A 24370-nucleotide genomic window follows, 5' to 3' on the forward strand; every position below is an offset into this window, starting at 1 on the left:
TGAGCACAAGAAAACAAAGCAGTGACCAAAGGCTGAGAGAGAAAATACATCAGTTTAATTAAGGTATGAATATCGATTCATGAAATCTAAATATGTTGATGTTTAATGGCTACAGCAAGCAAATGTGCTTTTTCAAAGGAAAATCCCCAGTAGTATAAATTACTACCCCACCTTCCCTAAAGACTAAGCTGTTCACAGAACCACGGAAGGGTGACGGTGGAATTTTCTTTACTCTTCTCTTTTTTTGTGGTAGATTGCAATATTTTTCTGCATTTCCTCTGATCCTCATGGAGGGGCTGAGCTGTAATATAAATGTGTTAAGTAGTAAACCTCTGCTGATTGGGACCATTTGGTGCAGGTGTAATCTCAGCGGTGTGGCCTGAGCCCATTGTTGCAGCTTGATAGACGCTCTCACTGACCGCTGTCGAGGCAGTCAGACGGACTGCTGTCATTTTGATTGTAGCTAGCTGGAAGAAATAGACTGGACCAAAAAACTTGCTGAGGATTTTATGGGCTGCAAAAAATATGAGTAGTTCAGGAAATAAATTCCCATTGTGACCTTTCAAATGCTATGTAGTAATTTGACCACTAAAACAAAAATAATGGAACTGACTTGCAGTTTAATAGTTTCCCCACATATTTTACACTTTGTCTTTCAACCAAGTTCAAAAAGCCAACATTTGTTAACACATGTTTTACTATTAAGTATTGCACTATTTCAAAACTTGTTTTCTGTAAAGCTGCAGGACCGCTGCCCGACACGGTCATGCTTCATAAGGAGACGACAGCACATGGATCAGGTGTCCCGAGGAACTTGAGCTTCTCGAACTGTAACTAGGAATAATTTGACCAGTGAGTTGTGCAGCTAATGGAGTTATTGGGTTAAGAGCCAGCTGACGACTTTAATCTGCTAAAATGAGTCTGCAGTCATTGTGATATTTATTGATTCAGAGGTGGCCACTGATGATGGGATGGGGGTTGTGGTCGGTGAACTGTTCATTTGGATAGTGGAGGAGGGAGACGTGGTCCTGGTATGCAGTGTCATAGCAGGAGATGCGTTAGCAGCGGTGGTCGGAAGAACGAGGTCAGGCCGAGGCCGAGTTACACCTGGCAGGGAGAGCGGTGGAAGACCTGCGGAGCACAACACCATCATTAGAGTAGAATAGCCCACCTCAAATGTGCAACATTTATGTGTATATTAATTGTTATCCACCTTCGGATGTGGCGGCTCACTACCTGTTTTATGTTTCATCGTATAGCTTGTTGGAAAAAAGTCAGTTTACTGTCATATAAAATGTAATATTACATTTTATTTTATAACTGTCAAAGATTAACTAGAAAATGCATTTTCTGCTGAAAATGCGTTGGAATGCTAACATCTGAAAGCTTGAAGCTGAAAAATAAAAAATAAATTGCTGAAAATGTTTGAAAATAGCTGAAAATGTCTGGAAATAGCTGCAATATTTATTTAAAAAGCTGAACATAGGTGAAAATAGCTGCCAACATATGAAATAGGCTGAAAATAGCTTCAACATCTGAACATATCAAAAAAGGAAACTTCCTGCTGAAAATGTTGAAGCACAAACATATTGGGTGGAAATGTATAACTGGAAAACATAAGCAGAGTCAGTTTTTTGTGACGGGGGCGGAGCCTGTTTTTCGTGACGGGGGCGGAGCCTGTCTTTCGTTACCGGGGCGGAGCCTGTTTTTTCCTCCCATAAATAAATGAATCATTTGAAAATATGAAAAATATTTTAAAATATACAGTAATAGGTGAAGGTTATGTGAACATTAAATGAATTTGGTGAAAATATGAAGATACTGTAAGCTTTTTAAAGTTGAAGATTTTCTCCATAGGATCCGATGAATTACAAATAACATTAAAGTATTTAAAAATACAGAAATTTGAAACATTTGAAATATGAAAAGTATTTCCCCTCTATTCTTGAAGAAGCTGCATTTTTTAATATTTGAATGGTTCAAATAGCTGAATATATGAATCCGAAAGTCTGTTAGGCTTCTAAGTAGCTGGCTTTGGCGCCACACCTGGGAAACTATAACCTCCTGAAAACCATTCCCACACCTGGTCACATGGCAGCAGGTCAGACTGAAAAGGGAGCACTTTGTGAGGAGGGGGCGTGGCTGGTGGTGTTTACCAATGTTAGTCTGCGTGTTTACACGGTTTGTTCTTCTTTTTTTTTACTGAAGCTGCAATAGTCAACCAGACATGAATTCAAACAGGATGTGTTGAGCAGCCAAATAGTATAGAGTACCTGTCTGTAGATTGCTCACAAACGTGGTCAGGTTCGAGCTGACACCGGCGAGAGACTGCGCTAATCCAGTGGAAGCAGAAGAAGACACGGCAACAGGAACGGTTGGGATGACAGCAGAGAGATGGACCTGGTCACCAGAATGATGTCATCTCAGTAAATGTTGACAACATCTGGAAGCAATTATTTACTTGTGTAAGATACTGAGTACCTCTGTGAAGCCATCTTTAGGTGAAGTAACTGGTTCACTGGGAGTCTGTGCAGGGAAACTGACACCCTTGCCCTCTAAAAATGGCAGTGTAGGTATCCTGTGCAGGTAGCCATAGCCAATGCCACACCCTAGACTGGAGAGACAGAAATACTGAGAGGGGAAATGTGCAAACATTTCACAGCGGCCTTAAAGATGACGTGAAATTGATTCCAGGGTGTTTCGACCAAAAAATGCTGAAGATGATCTCCACAAAACAGTCAAATTAAAGAGAAATTCTGGACTAAAAAGGATAAAAGAAATTACATGTGTACCTAAAAACCCAATACATATATTTCTAGTTGTGAAAATTGTTCTAAAGATTTCATGAGGTGAAATCAAGACATTTATTGTCAGAATCCTGGATTTGTTTTTGCCATATCGGTTTGATGTATATGAGGTGTGTCATGAAGCAAATGTTGAGGAACATATTTGGATCTGCAACATTGATGTACATAATTGAACTGTACAGTATTTGCCTTCGCCAAATGAGCCAGTACCAATGGTCTCGTATGTACCATCATTTTCCTAGATGGAAGAAAACAAAATGCAAAGCTTTCACCCGGCAACAGTAGTAAAAATCAAACATGCCTGCCGTCTCCGCCCCAATCACAGTTGGGCGTGATGACCACCTCGTGGCAGTTGTCTGTATCCGTGTTGTAAACGTACAGCTTCAGCTCCTTCCCTTCATGGGTTTCCACCACAGAGAATAGATCTTCACTCTGGTTGGAGGAGCAGAGATTCACTGCAGGTCGACCTGTTGCCAACATCAGGTCATCGCTACTACAACGTTACTCCTGATCTGCAAAGCCAGTACCTCGTTCATGACTGTGTCGGCTCCTATAACGTAGTCGGCGTGGGCCCTCAAACCAGCCAGGGCTGCAGGGGAGTTTGGCTCCACCTCCTAGACTCATACAGAACATATTGTAGAAACAACAATACTTTGTGAAAACATGGCTCATGTTTATCTTTAAATGTTATTTTACACTTCTGTGCCATTACTTTTAAGTCAATGTTTTCAGTTAAGCATGTTGCATGAATAAAATACTCATCTGTCCATTTCATCAGACCTGCGCCCTCACCAAAACATGCCAAACATTTTCATTTGCTCCTTGAAAGCTGCAGAAGCGAATGCTGACTCCCAGAAGCCCCTGGCCGGCCCACAGGTTGCTGGGTGTGACTGTTGCCTCCCTCACTGCCAGCGTCTTGCTACTGTACAGCTGCACCTTGATGGGCTTCTCCACGTTCACCTTCAGCAGCTCCTTCAGGGCGTCGTTGTCCTGGTTCTTTCAGAGATCAAAACATGCGTCGTCTGTCATAACACTTGTTGAAGCTGGTCCAATAGCTGAGGAACTTTTACTATTGCAATTACACTACACTTACCAGTCTAGTGTCACAAATGGAAATGATGAAATCAAAGAAGGGCTCCAGTCCTGCACAGTGACCGGGGGAATTCTCTTGCACCTGTAATGAAAGCATCATCAAGATGAGACCATAAAACCTCGCTAACTGTACATTGTCATTCACAATAGGCCTTATTTAGAAATCACCATGAATGTACTGCCATTTCGACATCACGTTATATTATCTTGAATAGGTAAACCAACCATTCCAAAGAGATCATACCTTTGATAAGTCACACTTTGTTTTATGCATGCGTTATTGAAAACATATACACAAGTTAAATACTTTATAAATGAAAACTACTTAGTCAGTACTAAGTGTCCACTGAATGTATTATCCATGGTGACAAAATGTTCAAAATATTCATACTTTTTAAATCAAAATCCAGCTTGAGATAAAATACAATATTTAATCATTGTAGATGGATGAAAATGTAAAATACTGAAGAAACATTAAATGCTGGTCGTTGTATCAGTATGATGCCATTATCAATCTCCTGAGCGAACAAGAACCTGCTTTAGAGATTCATTCACACAAATATAGGGCTTAGTATAATTGCTTATTAATGCTTTTCATATATTTACACAGTAAATAAACACGAGTATAAGACGGGCGCATTCACCGGGAAAATATATTCCCTTTAGAGTCGTACATGCCTGATTTTAAAAAATCAGAGTGATGAACAATTTCAGGAAATTCACCAGTCTTTCAAAAATCAATAGTTTCAGAGCAGTGGTTCCACCAGGACTTTAGGCCAATAGATTTTTTTATTTTGTATGTTTTTTTTTATTTGAACAGATTAACTAATATAAATTGCTTTGTATGATAAGTATCTGATATCTGTCTTTGCCTCTGACAAATGTGGACTGAATGGTCAAAACAAAGAGAAATGTATTGTAAAAATGTCTGGAATAAAATAAGCCTGACTTAATTTGTTATCTCCATTCTTGGGGCATCCCTCCAGTGTGATGTTTGACTGTTTTTGTTCTTCCCTGACGGCTAATGAGCCACACACAAAAACACACACACACACACACACACACACACACACACACACACACACACACACACACACACACACACACACACACACACACAAGCGCGCGCGCACGCACGTATAGGGACTCTTGTCAAAAAGATCGCCTTCATCTTGAGGGCGTGTGGCCTTCATCAGGGTCCAGATTGGTCTCACATAAAGTTCATCTCAAGACAGAAAGTGTTTGAGGACTGTTGGTCAGTCAAAACAAGCTGGTATCTAAAATATTTGAAGTTTCGCTTTAGGGATATGTTAGGACCTCTTTAACTATTTCATATAATTAATTGAGATTGTTTTTAATATCAAAATGGTAAAAATTAGACTTTAGTTTATGAATGTAATAACGCTTCCTAATAAAAGGGCACAGACAACCTTCTTCTGGATATTTGTTATAACGATTCTGGCAACATGTAAGCTTACAAATCATGTGAAGTTGTTCACTGCGCATGCGTGCACCATGTCAAGACATGTGAATTGAAGCAGTTTCAAAACAACCTGACACATTCACCGTAGCTAATATCAAATAACAAATAGACGAATAAATCCAACTAAACAACACATTACAGATATATTTTTTACGCCAGTTGTATTGACTGTTCGTAAAAACCCCTCAACACCTGCCCCTGGATGGACATATGACGTATTTGTCTGTAGACGCTCACGCGCCGCTAGCAGAGCCTCCTCCGTCCTGCCGGCTCGCTGCCTGTACCGTGACACGCTGCGTGCTCTTACTCTGAGGACGTGGTAGCCTTCAGTCCCTCCGCCCGGTACCGCGACGCTCTGGGACCCCCCCATGCTCCGCTGATTGAGCGGCTAGCAGACGGCCCTCCACCGGACCATCGTCCGTCCGGAGCAACAGTGCAGTGTTTCCTGCGCTTCCTGGTTCCCAACACTTCCGCTTTGTGGTAGCTGTGTGATGACGGCATGCACGTCGACTGCAAAGGCCTGAAATCAATGTATTAAGGATCCAGATGTAGCCTATACATTAGCAAAGTGGTGGAAGAATGAGCTATTTGTAACTGGCCAGGCTGGATAACCAACTGCCTCGGGGCCCCTCATCCTCAGGGGCCCCGAGGTTCACGGCATCTGCATTTGCTCATTTGCAATGGAATTCCCATAAACACACATGGGGTTGTGTGAACATCTATTGTAGGATGTTAATGCTTTTAGCTTTCTTTGTGATCACCAGGGGCGTCGTTAGGCCTATTTCTTGACTGACTTTAACCATATTATATATAATGACAATGTATATTGGTTATTACAATTATTGTAACTATTATTATAGGGCCCAATCACTGACCTATAATAACTGGCCCGTCTATCAAATTTTAAAAGTCATTGTGAGCATATAAAAAGTGTAATATTATAAAGGTATTAACCATAAACTTTGTTTGACAAACCAATGATCAAAATCCACCTCTTCTCGTCCCACCTGCACTCTGTTTTATGGTGCAACCATAAAGTAATGCTTGATTCAGAAAAACAATTGAGTCAATCTGTAAAGATGTGGGCACAACAGTCAGAAAATGTACATATTCTATGCCCATCTGAATTATTGTACACAAATCTATGTATAGGTTATTAGTGAATGTATTAAGTGTTAAACACTATTTTCAGAAACAGTGACAATGACAATATTATGCCATGTTTATGACACTTCAGGGAATCGAACCCCATCCCAGTAAACCAGGAGTACCATAACCAGTGTCTGTTTTTTTTTGTTGAGGCTTGTGGGTTCGAATTAGGCGTGCTGAGACGTAATAAAGAATACTTAGCTTAAATTCCCTGGAAGGTGAGTAATGAGCCGCAACTATAACTTCCTGTCACCGTCTATAACCATTATAGATTCCATTATAGCATAGCAATATCATTGAAAACCTCAGCTTTACATTTAAAAGTAGTTTTCTTTTTTTCAGATCTGCTTTTGATTTGATCGAACAATCACATCAGAGCAGACACGAGAGCCGGGGTAGACGAGAATAAGAGTCTCTCCTTGATCAAACGGGGATAATAAAGGATATCATCCGTGCTATGAAGAACATGGGCTCAAGGAGTTGATTAATGTATATGCAGTAGAATATCTCTGTAGTGCAGCAGCTCTTATCAAATAATTTGAAATAAACTTGCAAAGCATTGTGATTCTCCTCATCAATCCCCAGTTATCCTGTCAGTCTATGCATCTGCTGGAACTCACCTTGATTTGGTCTCTCCTCACTGGATGATACTTTAATGCGTCCTCATTCAGGAGAGCCGATCAAGCATCAGTGGGATATATTCTGACAAGAAGATTGTGTTGTTGACATTGTGGTCTGAACCAATATTGTGATTCATATAATCACCTTAGAATAATGAATACATAAAAAAATGGTATGCTGCATAACAACATTGACAAGAAAGAATTAGGGCATTTTTTATTCATTTGACAATTAGAAAATCACCAAATAAATGTTGCTTTTAAAATTGACACACAAAAAAACAACAACATACAATTCTCAAAAGTAGAGGTCATCATTCGTTGTTCCCAAACAGATCTTCACATCTTTTATCTACTACCAGTGAGAAATAAACTTCACATGGTGACACTTGCCCCTTCAAGAAGCAGATAAATAAACTCTGTATTTCAGCAGAGGATTGCTGACGCATTAAAACTCTGCGATCACTGTCCTGAATAGCTCTTTCAGATTTATACGTCTTCAGTCCTCCTCAGAATTTACAACTAAAGCTGCAAAGTGATGTACTGTTATTCAGGCATTTAGACCACAAGTCTGATGAGGCTAAGAATACTTTAACAACGAAGTGGCCAGAAATGAAAATGTCCATAATTTGATGAAGATTTATGTGTCCCCTTGTCTGCTGTGCCCCCCACTCACACACTGCATTTCTACAGAGTAAGCATAGACACAGCGACACACATCATACGCTGTTGTTGTCAGGGCGAGTTGCTTAATGTGTGCAGGAGGAAAGGCCGCTTCCACATGCTGTGTGCTGACATCATGTACTCGGCTGTGCTGGGAAGCAGAGATAAAATGCTAAGTGAATTACAAAAGCCAGCACTAAGATGACAGAGTGGCAGAGCCAAACACCAGTAGTTATCACGTCATTTTTATTGTTGTTTATCATTTTGATTTCTGCAACATCAGACTTATGTTTCGTGTTCTGCTCTTCCCCATATATCCCATTCAGAAAGACTTCAGCGGACCAGTCTTGAAAGCTTTAGAGTACTAAATTGCTGTCATGTGCTCAGAGGTTGTTCTGTTCATTTAGTATGCGCGATAGCAATCACCACACAGACACTTGGTTAGCTGCAGTGTAATTGCTTCTTCGGCTCATGCTTATTCTTTTTGAAAAATGTCCAACAGAGACATTTAGTAGCAGCCTTTCTACTTTAACAAGCGCCACATTAGGTTTACACTCCCCGGCCACAGAGACAGGCAAGTTACAGTCTCTGGACTATTAATCTCCAGCTTAAAATGTACTTTCTGCCAAGATTAATCAAGCCTCGGACACACAGTCAATAAGAGAGGGCTATTTAGATAAGTGTTATCCATTATAATTAATTTACAAGTCAGAGGCCTTAAGGTGTTACAATTGATTCTGTTTTTTAATGTTAAGCTGCAATTGCTATTTGAATTTATGAACAACATGAGCAGATTGCATTGACACATAAGCACTTTTTACACCAGAAGACTATTAACCTTTAAATTAAATTACTAGAGCAAATATGCTGCCCATGTTGAACTGTGGATTGTTTGTACATCATGTTGAAAAGGTAAAAGTAGAAGAAGATTGTATTCAGGCTTAATTGTGGATGTGTACATGTGTGTGTTTTAATGGTGTGTTGAGATAAGGAGGGGGAAGGGCTGGCAAGCAGCCCACAGTCAATATCATCATCATCATTTCATTCGACTTGCCTTACACAATGGGAACGTCAGTATCTATCAGGAAGCTAATGTGGCAGTGATTCCCCTGGGCGGGAGATGTATTTGGCACTTCAGGAAACCAGTGATGAGATTCATGGATATATACGAGAGAGGAGTAACACAGCTGAGGAAGGAGAGATGGGGGAACGGCCTATTGATTGTGTGATCATCCACCGAAAAATATTTGAAAAATGTGTCTGAAATGGAAATAAAATTAGATAATAACATTAGAAAAAATGTGTGTGCATGTGTGAGAGTGCGTGTGTTTGGGTGTGTGCGCGCGCGCGTGTGTGTGTGTGTGTGTTAAATGGAGGGTGAACAGACTAGTGCAGAGACAGACATTAAGTGTTTCACAGTCTGGTGTTCAGAGACGGGCTACTGCAAAAGCAGAACTGCAGCTCTTTATTATTTTTACTGGCCTCATCCCTTCTTCATCAAGGTTTAATTATGCTGGTAATTATAAGTGATGGAGATACTGATTGTTAATTAAAGTGATGAATCTCTTAAAATGCTATATATGTCTATTAAAACCTCTTCTTTTCAATCGTGATTTGCTATTATATTCCAAATATAGCACATTTTCAAATATATTTAGCATTTAACCAAATAGGCTGACTGATATATGTACACGTACATTCTCTGAAGGGCCATTCATTCAACTCTAGCATCTAGCGAGTTACTAAACTGTGACAAACTATAGGAGCTGAAGACCAAGTTTAATTTGCATTAAATTATTATAAGATTCTCCAACACCTGCTTCCAAATGAGCCGTGATATTACCCGTTGGCACGTATAAATAATTGACAAATTATCAATGACAAAAACAAAAAAACTACTCCCTTTTAGATGTAGGATGAAGTCAGGGGTTAATATTTCTATCACCCCATTATACAAATAGTTATCCTTCCAATCCTCTGTTCCCTGTAACTTTACACAGCAGCCAGTGACACCGGCTGTGTAATGATCGCTGCACTGAAGCATGAAACCAAGCAGCAGTCGGCTGTGGTGGAGGATGGGGGCGAGCCAGTGAAACAGCCAGTCCCTCCACGGCTCTGGAGAAATAAAATGCAGCCAGGCACAGCCTTGAAATAGGCGCCTCAGGAAAAAAAAAGAGAGAACAATCTAATGTGTTTTCTGATAAATATCTTAAAAGTGTGAGTCATGAGAGGAGTGAGGGAATTGGCAGGGGGTGCTCGTGAAATCTCAGCTGTGAGATGATCAGCCAATAAAGAAATCCTCCAAGGTGATTAATCTGACCAATGGATGGTGACAGCCAGGTGGATTGAGAAGAGCTATATGGAAGGAAAAAAAGAAAATATGCACATTTACCCAAACTTGTCTCCTACCTTTATACGCATAAGATCAGGCCAAGATGTTCTCCATATATTTAACTTTATTTGCATATATTTGTTTCGAGGTTGGATACCAGTACACTGTGCACTCAATCTGTCTTTTGCAGCGACTGATGAGCCGGGACCGGAGACTTTTAATTCCAATGTTGTTATTGTGGCTTACCTATATCTGCGTAAGTAACGGTAATGTCAACTTAAGTTAAGGTTATTCACAATACATATGTGTCCTTTTGCACACAGCAAACAACAGATGTGTTACAGCTTATGTCTTTATTAGTGCCGTGGATACAACAATAATACTTTGCAAATGATGACATAAAGTGCCTACAAGGGATATTGCATCCCACTAATTCAGGAATGTACAACTGTTCAATAAATCATATTACAGCGGCAAACACTATGCCTTTCATTGTTCAAGCTAAATTATTTATGATAAATAATCAGAGTTTCTCACATTGTTATTCTCAACATAAACATTTTACCATAGTGAGAATGTTAAGACAAACAAAATGTGGCATATATTAGTTTTTCTCCACTTAACAGATTATAATACAGACAATCATTACGTCTGGGTAATAAAAGATACCCGATGGTTACAGTTCAGCACTCCGCTTTCTATCCTGAAGAAAGCCCCGGCAGAAGCAGTCATGCTCCCTCCTACATCGAGTGTCTGGATGACATTCAGTCAGTGAATCACAATGACATTACACAGTTACACAAACATAGATTGCACTAAAGTTACGGGCAGTAAATTAAGTTTCATGTATAAACATCTTGAACTCATTCATAAGGGAGAGTAAGGGAATGTTAATCAATGTACCTCAACCCTTCTTTGGTTCACAAATACACTAAAATAATTCAATGTTGTTCAAAACATTGTGATATCGTACAGCAGGGTTTCCCAATGGGAAGCGTACATTACAACTGGAAACGAGCAGCAGGTAACCTATTCACAATTAGAACCTCTGGATATAAATAAAGTGATTCATCTTTTACATTCTATACTGTATGGTCGACTTAGAGAGAGGATTATTTTCACTGTAAAACTAGGACACATTTGGCACAAAGGCAATGTAACAATACTATACACAATCTACACAAAAATCTCTAAAAACACAGCGATCAAGTACAATGATTGTGTTATATATTTCCACCCATGTAATATCAAAAAGAAATAACAGATAGGTTACAATGCGGCGGTGCATCTGGCTTGATAATTACACAGACAACATGGAGCACCAACAGTCAGTATACATACATAATGCTATCATGTTCCCGACATTGTGCTCTGATACTTCATGTAATAGACATTCTTATATGTGTTCATTTCAAGTTATTATGGTTTAGCAAGAATACCAGGGTGCTTTAGTGATTCTCTCACAGCCTTTATTACTCAGGTAACCTTGTGTGCAGATGTTTGGAATATAAGTCACTGCTAATAAAGACAGAAGACATAGAGAAGAGACACAAATGGCGTATTGTTTCTTGTGCATTGCCAGAGAAGATCTGTAAGCGAAATGCAACGTCTTTATGAGGCAAAGGGGACATGAAGCCAAGCTCAAGGCTCGACAGCAGGGGTGTCAAATTCATTTTCACTGCGGGCCACATCCGCATCATCGCTGCCTCTTAAAGGGCCGGTTGTAACATAAGTATATAAACGTATAAACTACTCCCCAAAATATTGTTAAAGAACTCTCTTTGCATTTAATTATTATTTCTTCGAGTGTAGAAATATTAATAAAAAAAGTCTCTAATATTATAACATAAATCCATTTAATTTGAAACCTTCAAAATAAAAGCACGATATAATTTTCATAAATTTCTTTAAGAATAGGTGATCGTACGTCTTTCAAGCCATTGGGGGCCACATGAAATGATGTGGAGGGTCACATTGGCCCGCGGGCCTTGTGTTTGACACCTGTGCTCTACAGAGTCTGACATGTTTCGGGGATAATGGCTCAAGTGTGGCTCTTACAAGTCGTGCCCCAGCTGCTCAATCTCTTCGATCAGGAAATCGATGTCTGACATCGTAGCAGCCGGGTTTGAGATGACCATGCGGAAGAAGTTGACCTTGTTTCCTTGTGGCTGGTAGCCCACCATCGTAGTGCCAGACTCCATCATCAATGCCTTGATCTTTGGAGCCACCTGTTTTGGAAAAACATAGTGTTAACATCCACATTCCACAAAGCACCAGCATATGCACACATAATGTGTTGATAGTGTTACTGTGTGAATCCCTAATTCTAAGTAGAAATGTACCATAAAAAAACAATTGATGAGTCGTTACCTTGTGCAACCTCTCCCGCCTCTCGTCCCCATCAGGCAGGCCGCGCACACTCGGTGGAATATACCAGAAACACACATTAGTGTGCTGCGGCTGATAAGAGGAAATGGGAACAATGTTTGTAATGAGCGCCGATATAAAACGCCTCCTGTAATTTCAGATTCTCTTGCCAACAAAGCAAAATGGTCCAATCAATCCTCGAAGCAAATATACTGTTGCAGTTGTTTATCACAAACTAAAAGCAGGTGTTTTGTAAAACAGAAAAGCCCAGATAGTTAATATAATATTGACAGTTTTTCTTGCTGATCAGTATCTAATGAATTTAGATTGAGATGAATCTGACAAGTTAGTACAGTGAATACTTCAACGTTAAATGAAAAAAACATTTGCTGTCTTGGGAAATAATGATCTCACCTCCCCGTCGAATACCAACTCGAAGCCTTCTCTGTTTTTTACTATATTGTAGAGGTGCGCTGACAGATCCAGGCACTTGTCAATATGCTGTTCAAATCCTACGGTTCCCTTTTAGGGCGATCAAAAAAAGAAAGAATACATCATTGTTACCATCACATTGTAGATCTGACAGGTGGGTTGTTAGAGGCTCAACCAGAAAACAACTGATGGAATGCACACCTTTGCCTTCCACATGAGCCAGAACTTGAAGATATCGACATGACGTCCACACTGAATGGCCTTGTCCCCCGTGTCGTATGTGACGTCATACTGTTTATCTGTCTGGAACAGGTAGCCAGCACACATGGAGTTGCAGCCTTGTAATAATCCCTGCAATGGGCACAGTCAAGGGGAAAGAAACAGTGAGGATACCAACCGCCGGTAGAAAGCAGTTCTCTCATCCTGCTGGTGCAGGAGTGTCTGAGCAGCAAGTGAAGAACCCCGTCTCACCCACTCTCTGACCAGAACGGCAGAGCACTGCAGCGGCACGCCCATCATTTTGTGAGGGTTCCAGGTGACTGAGTTGGCCCTGCACAGATATTGAAACAGTAAAAATAGTTCTGTGGGTGTGTGTAAATGTGTGTGTGTGTCCAAATTGAAGGAGGCTCTCTTAAAAAGCCTGTTTTCCCAACTGCATTGTTCGCCCTCGTCATGTTTGCCGCTCTTTTACCTCTCCACTCCATTCAGCTTGTGTCTGTGCTTCCTGGACATCAGCAAGCCTCCTCCCCATGCGCCCTGAGCGGGACACAGCACGTTGACAACGGTAAGGACGCTATCATCTATTACAGTGGCTGATACGTACAGCTGATGTTATTGTTCTGTAAGATCATCCATATTGCCTTACGTCCACATGAAGCCACATGTTGTACTTTTCACAGATGTCTGCAATTTCATTGATGGGATCAAAGGCTCCATAGACGGTGGTACCAGCGGTGGCATTCACAAACATCGGAACGTACCCCTGCAAACCAAAAACACCAAAAAGACATCGGTTTTAATTCTGGGCTGAATTCAAGGCGTTATGTCATAAAAGAGATGGACTAAAACACTTTTCCCCCCGATTATTACACCTGCACCTACTGCTTTCCCATTTCTTCTAGTCCGGACACCATGTTGACTTTGAAAGATTAGTTCCAGGAGTGGTACTTTAGACCGGGGGCAGCATCACACGTGAGCAGACAGAAGCAATAACCTGACTGAAATAACCCAGCTTCTCTGGCACAAGCAAACTCCCGTGGTCGGAGGAGTGATTCTCGTTGTTCTCTGATAGAAGCAAATAAAAAAGTCAGAGGGGACATTGTCTGAGTCACTAAGATTCACCTTTTGCTTGGCCTCTATTACTTTGGCTTCCAAATCAGCAGGAATGACTCTCCCTCTAGAAAAGAAGAAAAAGACATACAACATCCAGATATTTGATCTTTTCTCTTTTTGAGCCGCAAGTGGGTTCAGTGTATGAAACACACCTCTTATCTGTGTTCAAAAGGATCAGGTTCTCAGTCCCAAAGCCCAGAGCTGCACTGGCTTTCTTAATGGAATAGTGACTCTACGAGAACAGAAGTTGGATCAGTGATAATTCAGGCTAGATTTACACTGAAGATACTGATTGTCAACCTTTGTGATAAAGGAAAAGTAATACAGAGAGTAGACTGACATGCTCTGAGGTGAAGAGGACCAGTCTGGGTGCAGCTGCCATGCCTTTGGTTTTAACTTCAGGGAAGAACTTGTATCTGGCAATCATCACACTGTACATGTTAGAGATTGCTCCTCCTGTAGAGATCAACAGTGGTACACAGTAAGATCGGTAATTAAGTACACATTCGAGATACTTGACCTGAGTATTCTGTTTTACGGTTATGTGCACTACAACACATTAAGGGGCAATACACACTTTTTCTGCACTACTACTACATTTATACTATTTACTTGTTACCGCAGATTCAGATTATTCAAATGAATGTAATCAACAGGGAACTTTATGCATCATTATAGAGTAACTCACGAATAGCACACAGTATATACGGTGGTTCAAAGTATCTCCACCTTTATACTCTGCAAACAAATGACTATTTCTACACTGTGTATTGAAACACATATCTCTGTATTTCTTCAACCACTGGAAAACAGATGAGTTCTTATAAGTCAAATCTATAAATTAAAAAACAAAGTTAAATAAACCCCAGAACATCTGGTGGTGTCTGAAGTCTAGAGTCTGACATGTTTGTATGAGGTCTCAGAATTATTAAGTTACTGGTTTGTCTCTGACCTGGAGAAAATATCCCATCGCCCTCTCCATCAGGCCAGCCGATCATCTCTCTCATCTTCTTCAGCGTCAGCTGCTCCATGAGCACAAAGACGGGGGCGATCTCATAGGTGAACCTTCAAGCAACCACAAAATAAACAAATATTTTAATATGCGATGAGAGCCTAATTGAACATACAGTATAATATTATCTCTCAAGAGGTTGTTGCTGTGTGTTCATTAAACACTAGTATATAAACACTACAGTAAAAGAGACCGATGGGATCAGCATGAAATCCACCGAGACTCAACTCAATGCATTTGTATACTCTCATGGTCCCGCATGGTGATTTAGCATGCTGCTCTCTCAACAGAAAGGGAACCGATACAGTATCGTGTACACAGCCACACTTCAATGACAGCACCATCTTGTTGTTTCAGTAATGGGACACAGCCAATGCCACACAGTCTCCGGCTCATTGATGCAGCATCAGAGGCGTGTCTTTGTTTGTTATCCCAATGAGTATTCTAATTATGACAACGCACCTTTAATTGGTTAACATTATAAAAATACATTTGATTTAATAAGAATGGTTTGCTGTAACAATCACAAAACAGAGCTGTTTCAGGTGACTTTTAAATTGCGTCGCTCTACGAATGTTTTTCCATGTTTTAACCTCCCATGTATACAATTTGTCTTATTAAAGTACATATTACCCCTCTGCCTCAGAGAAGAGCACAGTCGATTTGGAATTACAGCACAGGGAGGCTCATCCATCTTCTCCTGACCAATATTCTCATAATTACATAAGTACCTGTCTATTCATGCAAATAAAGTGAATTAATCAGTGGAACATTGCAGAATGTCGCATTGTGCCCCTCAGCATCTTCAGTATGCGCACACAGTAATATGTTGCAGGAAACAATAAACAAGTCAGATGCCACTTCGCAGATGTCGCACATTAATTTCATCGCATTCATTCATGCAGACTTCGCTCACTCATTCTGATTATGTCAGACCTGGATGTGATTGTCAGTCTATTAGTGTCAGTCTATATCTGCCAGTGATGATTAAGGTTGATGTAGTAATCAATACAAATAAATTACAAGTATGTAAGCAACCTCCATCCTCGGGTTCGAGTCATTCTCGGCGATGTCGCCGATAACACAAGAGCTGCCTACGGACAGACTGGCGGCTGCACTAGCAAAAAGGAACAATAGAGGTTTAAACTCCAGTGTAGTGACAGTCTCGTGCTCTTTGTTCTTCAGAATGTTCACCATTGTGATAACAATGACAAATTAGGCTAAAACCTTCAAATATGGCTAATTTTAAGTCATTAATATGACACAAAAAATAAGAAATCCCTCTTTCAGGCACTTACCCTTTTATCTGGTAATATGTTGGTTATAAATGTCAGTAAACCATTCATAAATGCTGAATAAGTTGTTATGTTAAGTTGCCATACAGTCCAGTCAGTGAAAGGATTTTTTTACAATTAGACAACGCATATTTTCTGATAAAAGACTTATAACTGATCCGTAAACCATTAATAAATGATTTATTAACCATGACTAAAGTCATTTGTTACAACCCCCCCCACCCCCCCCCCCCCCTGGCATTGTTAAGTCACAAGAACTAGACGAAACAAAGACGCCATGTAAACTGTGAATGCAAATCAATATGCAATCTAGCTTGCCCGCAGGACTGAATTATGTGACCACAGCCTTAGCACAGGCCAACATTCACAGAACAAAGGGGGAGTAACTGCACAGATGACTTTTTATTTCCCAGCTTGATGGACAGTCTATTAGAGGAAGCACTGTACGCTCCAGACAGCGACAGTAATTACTGTACGTCTCCTAAAAGTATCTCTTCTACACGGGCTACTTAAATACAATCAGGACAAAAAAGCTTTACAATAAAATTAATATAATGATTTCCAAACTGGATATAAGTGTCACTGCTTGTATCTCAAATATTATCTGCATGACTGCTTATGGAGGGCAAACATTGTCTTTTAAAATATCAACTTATGAATGACACTATCCCCGTACTCACATATTGGTGTTGGCTGTAGAGGTAAGCCACTCTCCTGCCAACCCAACAATGTCTAGTCCAGTGGACAGCTGGTTAAAGAACCTGGGGTGACCTGTGATTGAAAAACAGACAACAATGCAACATTTGAGAATGAGAGAGAGAAATTGGCTTACCTGTAATCATTACCCTGGCATGTAAGCTAATGAGAGTTATTGATCGCTGCAGGCCTCATTGTTCTCACCTGTTCTCACTCCATACTTCAAGGTGTCCCGGCAGTCCACCAGGATCTGCTCCAGAGACTCGGGCTGGTCGGAGAGCTCCAGGTTGAAGCCCTCCATGCCCTCCAGCAACTGGTGGGGGTGGTGGAAGTCCAGGACCTTGGTTGATCGGTCAAAGGTCTTCCGCACGTAGTTGGTGAGGATTTCCACAACCTCCAGTAAGAACTGCATTGTCGGCTCTTCTCCATTTTTGGCGGGCAGCAGATCTACAAAATAACAATTCTCTTCGGGTTAACCCAAATATAAAGAGTGCAGGTCTTTTTTTTACCATTGACTGTTGTGGTCTCTGGGTTTGTCCAGCAAGTTGACTTCAATTCCATTTATTTGTGTGCACATCCTCCAGCAGTTGGGTTGAAAGCAGCATTGACAAATGTGTTTAACAAATGCAGTTTTATTACGACTGGATGATTATTTTGGCAATAGTTATTGAATTCATCAGCACATTATGTACTTATTATATATCTGGTCATTATATCAGATTAAAATGTCCACACAGTTTCTGATTTGTCAAAGTTGTATGTGTTTAATTGTTTTAATCCAAAGGATAACTCCGGAGTTCTTCTTCTCAGCCTACCTCTGGCGAACAGGTTGGAGAAGTCGGTGTCGGTGCGCCTGTAGTGCGCGTCTCCTCCTCCGGTGTTATCGCAGGTCAGCAGGTTCCGGGCTGCGCGCTCCTTCAAGGAGCTCACGAAGCGGCTCCTCTCCTCCAGACTGTTGTTCTTCTGCAAAAACCCTAAACGAAGAAAAAACCCTAAACGATTACAAGAAGGTGAGGAGTCCGCAGGGTGATGACACCGCCCCGTACATTGTGAAAACTCAAGCTTTTTAAAACTTTAATTCATAATTCTCCTCTTTTTGACCTCTCTCTCTCTCTCTCTCTCTCTCTCTCTCTCTCTCTCTCTCTCTCTCTCTCTCTCTCTCTCTCTCTCTCTCTCTCTCTCTCTCTCTCTCTCTCTCTCTCTCTCTCTCTCTCTCTCTCTCTCTCTCCTGTCACGTGACTGTCATGTTAGCCATACATTTTCATAAAGGGCAAACAGCACGAGTAGCCAATAACAACACGGTCCAAAAGCCCATGAACACGTGTGCATGCTTCTGTGCACCTTGCCGAGGAGAATACGGTGATATTAATATGAAAAGTGGGCAACTTTACCGTAAACCTGACATTAAACCTGTTTTCCCTGATGGTAATCCAAGCAGACAACACGTGTGTTGTGTTGAAGCGTGATACGGTCCCGCGTAATTAACTGGCCTTAATGAAACCAGCAGAACGTGTCGGTCAAAAATGCCAGAAAGTGGCGCTGCGCACCAGCGCGTGACATCCGCCATCAGAGACGTCAGGCCGCCCTTGGTGTGTGTGCTGTGAGACTAAATGATGGTCAGAGAGGAAATCAGAAAATCCATTCTGCATAATGTTCCTCTTCAATTTCATCAGCTTCAACTCAATTGATGCTTTTATTAAAAACTTTATACAACTTAGTTTTTCATTTTAGTTTAATTGCTGGAATCCAGTGAGGTGGTTATTTAATAATTAAAATAATTGTGTATCTAATCTAAATGATTAATCATTATTTAGATGCTTTTCTAAACCCTGTTCGGGAATGCATTTCCATTGAGTCGCTTTGAGTGAAGCAGGCACGAAAAGCTACAGTCTGAACTAAACACTAAACACTGTATTGTATTCTCTTATCTCTTTCTGATAATTCATATATTTTGCAGATTTGAATTTAAAATAAATAGGTAACTTACCACATATCTTCATTCCCAATGTCCTAGTACATCCATGGGCCACTCCACACCAGGCATCATAGCCTACAATTATTATTTTTAATTAGAAGGCCTCGCAGTCATTTTTATCTTGAACTAATTCATGCTGAAAATGTAGCCAGGCATATGAAGTCGAGTGATGTCACATGCTGAAACAAAAATAGCCAGAATGTGTGTTGGGATTATTTAAACATTCTCCGGGCCCCTGGATCTGGATTAGCCTATTCCCACTGCATGCCACCGTTCAGAACCTATGGCGAGGACTTCAATTTGAATTAGCTTTTTGGAACCACGCCAGGCTAAAGTTCTAATTGGTGCTGGTAAAATGCGAGCATCGGTAGACATGAGCCGGCTGGTCAGCGACAGATAGAGAATGACTGCGTTATCAAGGGCTTCCAGCCAGAGAGGGGATGGGGCACCGTGGACGGGAAGCATCGACGAAATCCTCAAAAGCAGCAATTTAGGGGAGGAGGAGGGGTAGGAGTGGGAGGAGGAGGGTGGAGGGGGCAGTCCCATTCCCACATCCCAATTTAACCCCTTGCTTTGGATCATTCAATACGTCATTGCCCTGCTCAGCTCCATTGGAAGCACTTCAAATGAATGTCTCAAAGGCAAAGGAAATGAGATAGACAACAAAGGGACACAAAACAAAGCAGAAAAAAGAAAAACATAAACAAGAAAATATGAAGCCTAAAGCTAAACAGGCAATTTGTGCCTGGGCCATAACATGATGCATTCCCTGCTTTTCATCCATTGGCGATGCGAAGCCGTTCCGATATTTAAATCCCACACTAGGATGAATAAATAAATACATGGTTGCACTGTCCAGACATTTAAGTGCATGATATTTTATTTTGAACAATGTAAAAATAACAAGGAGCACATATACCCGTAACATGATTTATTTTATGATCTCTCTTCTCTTTTTTTCTTATTCTTTCAATCTGACAAAGAAAGGACTGTGCGTGGTTTCTACAGTGCCTCTTGTCGGAGGCTACGATGCGTAAGGGTGCCATAGGGGCAATTTGATATGGCTGAATTAACAGCCACTTCAGGGGCAATTTTTATTTTTACATGCAAGCACTTTAGTCGGCCAGAATACATTTATACCAAACAAATGGGATGAAAAAAAATCAAATGCATTAATGAACCACCCTAATAATATGCCAATAATAATTAAAATAAAGAAACAATAATTTGTAGGCTACTTTGTAGTTTTTGGAAATGAAGATTTTTAAAAAAATCCTTTCTGGTATGATGTTCCGGCGGTGCAGCCTCGGGCTTGTGTCCCAGTTTAATTGCTTTCAGTGTGTCGTTAGTAGAGGACGTCAGGCTGACAGCAACATTCGTCCGTCACGCAGACGCCGGGAGGTCCGCATGGTGGATGAGATGCAGCGATGGTTTGTGGCGAAATGGCAACGGTTCATCCCCCCCCCCCTCACTCTCTTTCTTTCTCTCGATGAAAATGATGAATGGCACTGGCCACAAAGTAAATAGCACACGTGGAATGGCATTTTATCTGTGATGGACCTACTTGAGCCCGGTGGTCGTAAATTTGTCGAGTTGGGATCTGGTTCTCCGCCAGAGGAGGGTGCAGACGCCGCCATCACTCCGACCCGGTGCCAAAGACTTCACCTCAAAAAAGCCTGGTCACTTTTACCCCCGAAGCTCACTTTACAGCCTATCAACCAAGATGAAAAGCAGCCAGACCTCAGTGGCAAGGGAAAATATACCGTATTTTAATTTGCCTCTTGCTCATTTTTTATTTAATTTTCTTTGAGATGCTCAAGTTGGGGACACATAGACGACGAGGGCACAGTCTGTCTTATAAGTTGAGTTCGTCGGTAAAAGATACAACAACAAAAGAAAATGAATTTAGTTCACTGATCAAAGAGACATCCTCGCTGGAGCCAATAGCAGCAGCACGTTATTTCAGCATCATTAGCTTGATCTGGCTCAGGATGGATGACGGCGAGCAGCCGCCCAACAGCTTCTTCCTCGTAATAAATCACAGCACTAATTGTTACATCCAAGGCTACGATGAAATATTCACCACTGAATATCTGGAGCTATAATGTGCAAAGGAACATGCATATATGAGCCTTCAAAGGAGCAGAAGATTTTCTCCATTATTCAAATTCATAATATGGCCGATATGTCATCAGTAGCTTTAGACCCAACAACTTTCGTGACAAATATCAGCTTCAGGTGATTAAATTAATTGCTGCTGTTCCACATACGAAGAAAAGCCCGACGTGCATACATCTCTTTACAAAGCTAACCGGTTATGAAAGGCTAAATAAATGAACAATTAAACCTGTGCCACATTATGCAATTCATTCACAAACTACAAGCCCATTCTGTCGGTGCTGTCAATCTTATTAAAACACCTGTTAGAGCATCTCCAATGACAGTTAAGAAGTTCGTTTAGTTTGGACTGAGTTGGTTAGACACATGAACAGATCACATACCGTGATGATGTGGGTCCAGGTGAACAGGTGCAGTCCAACCAAAAGGTGAATTTCCTATATCCTGAAGCACAGACTACACACTGCTGTTACTCTATCAAACACGCCGAGAAGGAGAAGAAGGAGAAGAAGAAGAAGAAGAAAACAGACCCGCGCGTCGGTTCCCCGTTGGACTCCACACAAGGTCACCTTGCTGTAGTCGCCAGTGGGTTTGATGTCCTGACAGTTAAAGCAAAGACGTGTCTGTTTATTGTCGTTGCGCACGAACGAGTCACCGCAAGAACCTCCACCGGTGCTGCTGCATGTGTGTGTGGATCGGACTCGTCTGCAGGTTGGAGCCTGGATGGCGCCGCTTTCGGCCCCTGAAGTGAGACTTTCTTTGGAAGGGTCGATTGTCTTCGGATCTGTAGACCTGTGGTTTGAATCCTGGCCGCGGACGAGGACTTGAAGTTTGATGATATGAGCAACACACAGCGCGAGGAGGGACCAGGGTCGAAGATGGGAGGGGGAGAGGGACGCTGGGATTTGTTCTTGTGGAGAAAAAAACAAGAGGACAACCGTAAAGACACAATCACGTGCCGTATACGCATTTAAACTGCTTGTAATTATTTATTCTCCGCACGTCAATACGACGCACGAGTTCCACCTCGACATTATGAACTGAGATCAAACTCCCCAAAAAGATTACCTTTACGTTGTCATTACATCTAGAATATGCACCTGGCATAAACATCTTCTTTGACCACTGTTATTGTGCAGACTGGATGTTTTTTGAACGGTGAAGATGTAAACTAGACACGACACGCTGAAAGGACGAAAAAACAAAATCCACAAGGTGGCAGTGAGAAACCAAGAATGGCACCTGCAGGAGCAGTGACACAAATGGGCCACTCCACATATACATCATGAAGCTAATTATAAACCGACCCATTAATCTGGAACATGTCGCCATTTTACATGGACGCTGGGACATATGTGGACATACACGAGACAAGCCAATCACAAGCAATCATCCATCTACTGTGAGATCTGTTATCTCATATCATGAATCTGATTAAAGGTCATTTTGTCATTGTGGCAGTGTTGAAATACAGAACTGTGCCTCGCGTATAAGGGCAGCGTGAAGTGTGTTCAGCACTGGACAGCTCCTCCTCTGCTCCTGCTTCTGAAGATATGGGGGCAACATTCAGTTTGGGCACCTTTGACTTCCTGCTTTCTCCCTCAGAATTGCTGCATGCCAATCAATGTAGGAATATGCACAATATGACATTCATTACAATGCATACACAAACATAATTAAGAATGGATTTTGAGCAGGTTTGAAATAGTAGAAATGCAGGATCTGTCTGAAAGATTAGTTTTACATCTATTAAATCAATCATAAAGAAATACTCACATGCTCATATGTGCTTTGAAATAGTTATGAGGTGCTGCAACTCCATCGCTTTTTGTGAGGCTACTATCCCGACACTGCAACTGCAGAGATACTGTCTGTAGAAACACAAAGAGCGAATTTCATAACACAAAATACTGTAAGCTTAAAAGATATACTTGTTTGATTTGGCTGAAACTCATATTAGCATCAACTGAACTTATAAACGCATGTCTGCAAATATTAAAGACTCTAGGTTGTGTCTTTTCACATGGCACACTGGATGCAAGTATTGTATTAAAATAGCCTTGAAATAGGGGAACCCAACCTTTAAGACCCTTATCATTATAGTGAATGAAATGGCCACAAAATAACTGACACACAGTAAGCTGGTTTTTTGGACTTGAATGTCTGGGATTCTTCATCGGTTTCATCGACCATCTTGAAGTACCCTCAATGCTCTTTACAACAGATTCATTTTTTATTGTCACACATCTATTGTGTACCTGTCCCCAGCCAATATTGTTCATGAAGTCTTTATAAAGAGGCCACCCTGCAGTGGTAATGACTGACAAAAAGCATTTTCCCTTTTTGTTTTTTAGCTGCAAGGGAGTGGTGTAAAAAACGAGAGGGAAAAGGGGTGGAGTTGTTTTTCACTATAGCTGTATATGAAACTGTCCACAAGATGGGGCATAATCCAAATGTAGAGAAAGAGAGGGGGGAGGAGGGGTGTGAGGGAGAAAAGACTATTCCTGCATTTGTGTTTGTCATCAATTTCACTGCTATCTGTGAGCAGAATCTGACTTAAACAAGTATAGATGTCTGAGTTGTGGCTGAACCTAAGCCAGTAAAAGAAGAAATAGGAAATCTGATTGAAAAGACAAACATTGCCTGTCCGGTTCTTGTTTTATCTTGTAAACTTCAGCCCTTTTCAGTCCACTCTTCTATTCAAGAAGTGTACAATCACACATTTGACTTATTGGGTTTGCCTTGAATACATAGATATCCTAAAAGACTCAAATAAAGTTCCACTATTAAATGGCCTCTTGCTCCATGAGATCTCTTTGACGAAGACTTGATGACCCAATGTGTCAGAGGTTGGTTTTAGGTCTATGACTATGCCATGAAATACAGGACATTGCTTAAAAATATAGAGTGCCTTGGAAGTTTTTTTTCCTATCAGTTGTTTCCATTTAATCTTATCCAAAGAAAAGATAAAGAAGAAGAAAAAACTTGAACAAACGC

General features: G+C 41.0%; 2 protein-coding genes across 3 annotated transcripts; both read right to left on the reverse strand.

Moving 5' to 3' along the window:
• Positions 1-33: 33 nt before the first annotated feature.
• Positions 34-5796, reverse strand: gorasp2 (golgi reassembly stacking protein 2). Its single transcript, XM_056423831.1, has 8 exons — positions 5690-5796; positions 3901-3981; positions 3600-3803; positions 3335-3421; positions 3109-3239; positions 2482-2614; positions 2274-2400; positions 34-1131 (listed from the first exon to the last, which is right to left on the reverse strand). The coding sequence occupies exons 1-8, from the start codon at positions 5750-5752 to the stop codon at positions 911-913; spliced, it is 1047 nt and encodes a 348-aa protein (XP_056279806.1). The 5' UTR covers positions 5753-5796; the 3' UTR covers positions 34-910.
• Positions 5797-10534: 4738 nt separating this feature from the next.
• LOC130203172 (glutamate decarboxylase 1-like) lies at positions 10535-20892 on the reverse strand. 2 transcript variants are annotated; one of them, XM_056429104.1, is made up of 16 exons: positions 20826-20892; positions 19268-19330; positions 18096-18254; positions 17485-17727; positions 17265-17355; positions 15230-15342; positions 14618-14733; positions 14430-14509; positions 14287-14341; positions 13811-13927; positions 13637-13701; positions 13417-13495; positions 13147-13296; positions 12928-13035; positions 12517-12606; positions 10535-12374 (listed from the first exon to the last, which is right to left on the reverse strand). In XM_056429104.1, the coding sequence occupies exons 1-16, from the start codon at positions 20890-20892 to the stop codon at positions 12201-12203; spliced, it is 1770 nt and encodes a 589-aa protein (XP_056285079.1). In that variant the 3' UTR covers positions 10535-12200. The 2 variants fall into 2 exon arrangements, with proteins under 2 accessions (XP_056285079.1, XP_056285074.1); XM_056429099.1 differs by having other exon boundaries at positions 20820-20892.
• Positions 20893-24370: the final 3478 nt, after the last annotated feature.

Source organism: Pseudoliparis swirei, chromosome 2, assembly GCF_029220125.1.
Source record: "Pseudoliparis swirei isolate HS2019 ecotype Mariana Trench chromosome 2, NWPU_hadal_v1, whole genome shotgun sequence".
NCBI lineage: Eukaryota > Metazoa > Chordata > Actinopteri > Perciformes > Liparidae > Pseudoliparis > Pseudoliparis swirei.

Coding starts and splice junctions, on each gene's coding strand:
- gorasp2 (XM_056423831.1), bottom strand. CDS start 5,752: ATGGGGGGGTCCCAGAGCGTCGCGGTACCGGGCGGAGGGACTGAAGGC. Junction 3,982..5,689: donor AAGGCTACCACGTCCTCAGA/GTAAGAGCACGC, acceptor CTTTCATTACAG/GTGCAAGAGAATTCCCCCGG. Junction 2,615..3,108: donor GATTGGGGCGGAGACGGCAG/GCATGTTTGATT, acceptor CTGTCTCTCCAG/TCTAGGGTGTGGCATTGGCT.
- LOC130203172 (XM_056429099.1), bottom strand. CDS start 20,892: ATGGCGGCGTCTGCACCCTCCTCTGGCGGAGAACCAGATCCCAACTCG. Junction 19,331..20,819: donor TTTACGACCACCGGGCTCAA/GTAGGTCCATCA, acceptor TAATAATTGTAG/GCTATGATGCCTGGTGTGGA. Junction 13,702..13,810: donor ACATGTGGCTTCATGTGGAC/GTAAGGCAATAT, acceptor TGTCCCGCTCAG/GGCGCATGGGGAGGAGGCTT.